The 7,122-nt window shown below is 34.3% G+C and overlaps 1 protein-coding gene across 1 annotated transcript; it reads left to right on the top strand.

The window, feature by feature from the left end:
* LOC140443487 (uncharacterized) lies at positions 1-450 on the top strand. Its single transcript, XM_072534797.1, has one exon. The coding sequence runs from the start codon at positions 1-3 to the stop codon at positions 448-450; it is 450 nt and encodes a 149-aa protein (XP_072390898.1).
* The last annotated feature ends 6,672 nt before the right edge of the window (positions 451-7,122 follow it).

Here is a 7,122-nt window from a genome sequence, read left to right as displayed (position 1 = left end):
ATGGAAAGTAGCCGCCTAATCAAATGGTGGATTGAATATATCGAAAAAAATTCACAATACCGCAGTGAGTGTCGAGAAATTTATTATCTGGACGAGACTTGGTTTGATTCTCACGAAATGATAGATAAAGCCTGGACAAACGGTACAAGAAAATGCCAAATATATGTACCCCATTCTAGAGACAAGCGAATTTGCATATTGCATTGCGGAGGACAACATGGATGGGTGAACGATGCGTTATTGTTGAGTTCAAAAGGTATTAAAGACAGTTCTCTAGACTACCACCAAGACATCGAAGGGACACTTTTTGAATCATGGTTTGAGAATACATTACTCCCAAATTTAAAAGAAAATAGCGTGATTGTTATGGACAATGCATCATATCATTCCAGATGCATTAAAAAAATTCCAACCATCAGAGTAGGAAGGATGAAATTCAAGAATTTTTAATAGCCGAAGACCTATATTTTGAGGATCATTACACCAAAGATCAACTTATCCAGGTTCTTCATACAAAAGTCGTAACTAAAGAATATATTGTAGATAAATTAGCCACTAACAATGGACATATGGTTTTAAGATTACCTCCATATTACTGTGTGTTGAATCCCATAGAATTGCTATGGGCTCAATGAAAAAACCATGTCCGGAGGAACAACACATCTTCAAAAGATGCCCAAAGTGTTGTCGAACTAATAAAAGCAGAGTTCAAAAATATCAGTGTTCAAAACTGGCAAAATGCAGTAGAACATGTAAAGAAGATTGAAAAAGATTACATGAAAAATGTCCCAGCCTTGAAGAAAATTATCATTAATTTGGCTAAGAGTGATGAAGAGAACAATAATGACGATGAGTTGGAATAACTGTTAACTCTAACTGGAAGATCCCAAATGATTGTGAATTTCCGAAGTGGCTAGAATACCATTTAATTTATAATAGTAAAAAAATCAATGGGTTACTTTTTGTGGTATCGCATGTGACATGTAAGTAAATAAAAACTATTTTTGAAGTTATATTTCTTTAGGCGCGATTGGGAACAATTGATGAGAGTGAATTTTTATAAAATTCACAGTATGAAGTAAGCGCATATTCACAGCATGAAGTTAGTTGCTACATCTAAATCTTTTAAGTTAGGTATTAATGCAAATAAAGTGTGAAAAAAAATATATTGGTGTTTTTTTTTAATTCGATTATACTAGGACGGTGATAGATATTTACTGATGATTTGTATATTGTATATGTAAATTTTTGTGTGTAAAAATCGACCTGGTTCAGTAGTTTTCATCTACTTTATAATTACGTAGAAATTACATTTATCCGTTACTTTAGTACCTCACTGTATAATATATTAATATTAAATGTTCATCTACAAACTTAGCACGGTTAATAAAAAAACTTGTAAATCCACCAAAAGAAAATTTTTATTTTCGTAACTGAAAAAATATTTTATTTTGCCAGTCTTAATTTTGAAAAAAGGTGAAGGTAAATTTTTCTAAATACTATATTATAAGGTAGTCTACTTTAAAAATAATCAGTATTTCGATCAATTGGTAAAAACATTTAAGTACACAAATTAATAATTCGAAATTCAACACTTTCTCCGATAATTTTATTTGAATGTTGGATACAGATTAGTACTTACAATTCTGTAAATGTCTCTCTGGGGGTCTGTGTTACAATAGATATCAATATCAGATTACCAGTAGGTCAGTTTTTAAAATTTCGCATAGATCTTGTCCCTCACTATACATAGAAGTTATATTTAAATTTTCTAGAATATTTTGTGATTTTTTAATGCACGGTGTTTTAGCAAAATAGAACAATCATCAATTTGTTTTTGTGTTTAAACAAATTCTTAAGCAATCAAATTTTGTAGCTATTTACTGAATTCAGTCACAAGTGTCTGGTAGATTTATTTTGGGCTATTTTGAAAAAGTAAAAAAAATATTCACCTGCTCTTTATTAACAAAATGAATTTGTTTCAATTAAAAAAAAAGGTTTAAATGTTTACATGTAAAAGAGATATCGATTCTAATCTTTTGGAACGATAAAATAACTACCAAAGACTTCAATGTTGAACAAACTTGAATGTTTCAATGTTCAACATTTGAAATACTTCAAATGTTGAACAAACAAAAATGGTATATTTTACACGTGAAGATAAGTACAATTGTAAGGAAAGATTCAGATCGGGCGCAAGATTAGGAGAAATATTTGATGAATGGTACTCTTACAGTTCTATCTAACTGTCCTGAGCAGCTCTTGAGTGTTAAAATAACCAATTTCACCAACCTTTACATTGAAGATGGTATTCGAAGAAAAAGAATCATTCAATAAAATCAACCACACGATATTTTCACAGCCAATAATACAAGTTAACAGCTAACGATAAGTGGGATCATTCACCGGTTTCTTTGCTATTTATTTTCGGTTCTTCTTTATGTGTTAAAATTTTGGACACCATCCCAAACATCACTTAAATTACTGGAGGTTTGCGAGATGTGGTGCTATAGAAAAATGTTGGTTGTGAAATGGTTCTCACTATCTACCATTGTAGTCTTTAGAGCAGCACCAAATAAAGTGAAAATAGAATCTTAAGAAGACAACTTTTTAGCTATAGTCATAGCAAGTAAAATTTTTAATTTAAAATACATAGAAATTTATTTTATTCACTGCCAACTAAGTGTGCAAATGACATAGCACAAAATTTACCCTCACTGGATGGTAGTAAATCTATTATACCACTTAAAATGCGTTGACGGAAACGTACACTAATGCATTAAAAGTACCAACTGTTTAAAAAATAAAAACAGAACTAATAAAGAAAGATCTAAATAAATTCTTTGTCTATAGCGATCACACTAGAAATATTCTATTCAAAACTGATTTTATCCAACACTCACATATTTTGCAAATATAAAAAAATTAGTACCATAAGAAACGCGAAGGCTTTCTTAAACCTTTTTTTTAAGGTTTCATTTTGTGTTTTATTTTTCTATTGTATCGTGTATGGTCTAAATATATTTGTTTACCTCATTGTATATATAAAATATGTGCCAAAACTGCTTTTATAGATGCTCATTTAATTCGTGTTATGAAAATATGTAGATCTTTATTTAATGTTGAAATAAAAATTTAAATTTTATGGTTTTTGTATTTTTTTTATACTGAAACATTGACCAAAAATTACAAGAAACGAAAATATCAACTAAATGGATCATGACCATGACATCAGGACTTCAATTAAAAGAAGCAGAAGCAGCATTAACAGACAAAAGCATGGGAAATTACCAGGCTCATAGGGAATATGGCCATAACCGACTAGATATTGATCGACGAAGCTATTTAAAATTCTATGTAGATTATATCAAAGACAGTTGAACAATGAAATGAGTTCAGAGGAATGAAGACAAATAAACAACCCAAAGGTCAAGCATGATTTATTATTGAACCTATTTCCACATTAAAAAACGCCCTAGAAAAAAAAATAGAGAAATCCATGAAGCCTTAACAGATCTGCAAAAAACATACGACAAGGTGTCAGACTCATCATTTTGTGTTAACCATGCCATAATATGGCAAAATGTGAATATCTGATAGTGGACAAAGACGAAACAGGTGAATTACTTAATAGTACAGAATAATTACATTAAATTGATAATTATAAGCATATGTAGTGAAAAACTTGGAGCTTCTTACTATATTACATCTTTTGGAGAACAAAAAAAAACGATAAGTCACGTTTATTTAATTGTAGAGTGACAGAAACTGAAAATTGAACTTAAACGGTCCATCCCTCTGATACTTCACTGTTTTATAATAATCAACTGCTGTGTCCGCCTAAACACTGCCGGATGATGCCTGCGCAGGTGTGTATACTCATAAACTGTGCGAGTTAACTTGATTGTTTTGTATTCTGAACATAACCTTAGAAATTGATAAAATTGCAGATGCAGAAAAATGCGAATATCTAGCGAATATAATAAAAAATGCAATAGTGAAATTGAAATCAAGCAAAGAATAAACAAGTATGAGCTGTGATACGAAGCTTAAAATCTCTTCTCAGCAGATAATCACATATCCATGGAAACATATTACATTTTAGGGTGCGGAGGTGTGAGGCGATACCAAAGCTAATGGCATTGAGTATAAGTGAAGTTGAGGTAGATCGAAACTTAGGGTGACAACTAACAAATACGAAAAAAAATGAAAATGGATCAAAATATAAGTAAGCAGATATGAAAAAGACAGTTAACATAGTTTGGTCGGGTCAAGAGGATGGCAGAAGGCAGAGAAGGTCACATAGATCAGAAATACATAAAAATGATGTTTGTTCTAAGGGAGAGCGCCCACCAAACTGGCGTGACATGTAACATGGCAGTGGCATAGCACGGGCATGGCACTGGCGTGGCAGGTAACGCAGACCAAAGTAGCATGACATTAAAAAGGCTAGTTAAATTCAAAATATAGCCCTCTGAGGATAAAGTTATGCTAACGCTTTTAAACGTCAACAATATAAACAAAACTCGTCCGCAACATCAGTTTTGGGTACACTCTTATTGGAAAGGAATGCAAAGGCATAGTAGATTTAATGTATTTAAAGAATTAAAACATCCCTGACTTGTGTTGTCATAGATACCTGGAAATTTCTTTACCGTGGCGTAGCAAGCTGCATGACGCCACTGTCACTGTCATTTTGGTGTGCGCTGAATCATTCGTTTGCATTGGTTACATTTTAAGTAACATGCTAGACGCGCGCTACTTGCCACTTTGCCATGCCAGTTTAATGGGCGCTCTCCCTTAGAGATATAATAAACAATTAACTAGATGGAGAGAAAAATATTTGCTACATTTGTAGATATTTGACTCGATAGATAGAGATAGATGAACAATGTGAAGAATGCATATAACTCCAAAGACAATATGGAGTCAACAAAAATCCAAATATTAAACAGTTACGTTAATACTCTTTTATCGTGCAGAGACTTGAAAATAGGAACAAACAACCACAAAAAGATGGCAAAGGTTTTTTAATATCGGGCCTGGGAAAATATCAAATTTAAAACTACGCAGAGAAAAACATAAGAGAAAAGAAGCTACAATCAAACTTACATAGCCAAGATGGTACTCGATACCAAGTTGACAGAAAAATGAGTCAAACTAAGAGCGAGAAATAGAGAGGAGTCACACAAAAAGGATGCGCAAAGTCATTCAGCCACCTTTTATGATTGGCTAAGAAATCTAAAATGCGCCCAATCCTCTATTAAGAGGGACGAAATCCTAGAGAGACTGGGATTAGGTTTTCAAAAAAGTTTTATTAGCTCAAAAAATGTTGCTCAAACGGAACAAAATATTTATTAATGTAGTAAATCTAGTAAATGTATGGGGTAGTAAAGCGCAATGATGCTGCATTCTATTGGCATCACTTAGTTTCTCCTACTCAATTATTATTTTCACCTCCAAATTGGTGCACAACGGTAGGCAACACCACTCGAATCGGATTTGAATCTGGCCAGGCTCTCGGCTCCCATGCATCATTCTTTCAGGCCGAGATCTTTGCGATCCACATATATGATCAGGAGATAATAGATAGAGCTTGCTCAGGCAGGACCCTTTCTATCTGCTCTGACAGTCAAGCAGCGCCAAAGGGCTTTGAAAGAGCCCAAAGTCAGCTCTAAGCTGGTTCTTGTGTACAAGAGAGCACTTGCTGATGTTGCGCTGATTAATAGGGTTAACTTGGTATGAGTACCGGGACACAAAGGCATGTAAGGTAATAAACGAGCTGACGCCCTAGCAAGACAGAGCTGGTGAGACCCGAACCTGTGATTGGAGTGCCCTTCAGTACTGGTCGGAGTAGTCTCAGGGAGCTTCTTATGCCGAGGTTCCAGGACTCCTGGACCAGTTGTGGAGGTATGAGACAGGCTCAGCTCCACATAGTGGGACCATCTAAATGTCCTACAGCCCAACTCCTCCTTCTAGACAGTAGAAGATGCTCTCTGGTGGTCAGTATGTTTACCGGCCACTGTATTACTGCTTATCTACTTGGATTGACGGATGGCCCACTGTGCTGTCTTTGTAATGAGGAGGAAACCTCCTCGCATGTCCTCTGGAAGTGCCCGGCACTGGCCTATCAGAGATGGCAGATCCTGGGTTCTGTTTTTATGAAACCGAACCAAATGAAGGAGTTATAGTTAAAGAGACTTGTAGCTTTCTGTGAAGCCACAAGGTTACTAAAGGATTAGACGTTCGGAACGGCAGAAAGGGCGCAGATTGGGAGCTTCTGCTGATTATAGCAGATATGGGAGCCCGGAGCAGCATAGGCCTCAGATAAGTTGATGACTAGGTCCTTAAGTTCCTAGTCCCTACGATAGGGGTGATAAAATGCACTTTGCTCTTGGTCCTTCACTGAATAGGTTGACTAAAGAATTAACAATCCATCTTTGTAAAACTCAATTGTTGCGAAAATAAGGGCAAATAAGAACCGGACGGATTTCACAACGATTAGCTCAGAAAAGAAAATGAACATGATCATGAAATTAAAATTTGGAACCTGTGCGAACTCTCTTAAAAAAGGCAGAAAAACTTGAAAAATATTGAGTTGAAATATTTAAACTGCAGGAAATTAGATGGAAGATCTAGGAGAAATTTGTAAAAAATTCTCACTTTACTACTCCGGAAACGAAACCAGGCAAGATGAAAGAGGAGTAGGGTTTATAGTAACCTAAGAAAGACTAAGAAAAAAAAACACAAAGGTTGCTTTCAATTGCCAAACGTGACAATGGTCAATTTATATGTACCGACGGAGGATGCTGACGAAGAAGTAGAAAGATTCTATGAAGATCTACAGAAAGTATTTGATAAAATCCAATAACACGATGCTGTTATAACATAAGGCGATTTTAAAGCTAAGTTGGGAAAGAAGGTAATTTGAAAAAAATAGTTTACATTTTGAAACCAGTCAAAATGGACTTGGAGTAACACAATTCGTAGCAACAAATAATTATGTAGTTAGTACTAACTTCCAGAGAAACGATATCCATAAAGGAACATAGAAAATACCAAAAACCAAGAAAATATCTTTTTAAAAAATATTTATTTTATATTTAATATATTTAGCTAAAA

The sequence above is a fragment of the Diabrotica undecimpunctata genome, chromosome 6 (genome assembly GCF_040954645.1).
Source record: "Diabrotica undecimpunctata isolate CICGRU chromosome 6, icDiaUnde3, whole genome shotgun sequence".
NCBI lineage: Eukaryota > Metazoa > Arthropoda > Insecta > Coleoptera > Chrysomelidae > Diabrotica > Diabrotica undecimpunctata.
Note: the sequence above shows the minus strand (reverse complement) of the source record. Positions and strands in the feature narration are given on the sequence as shown.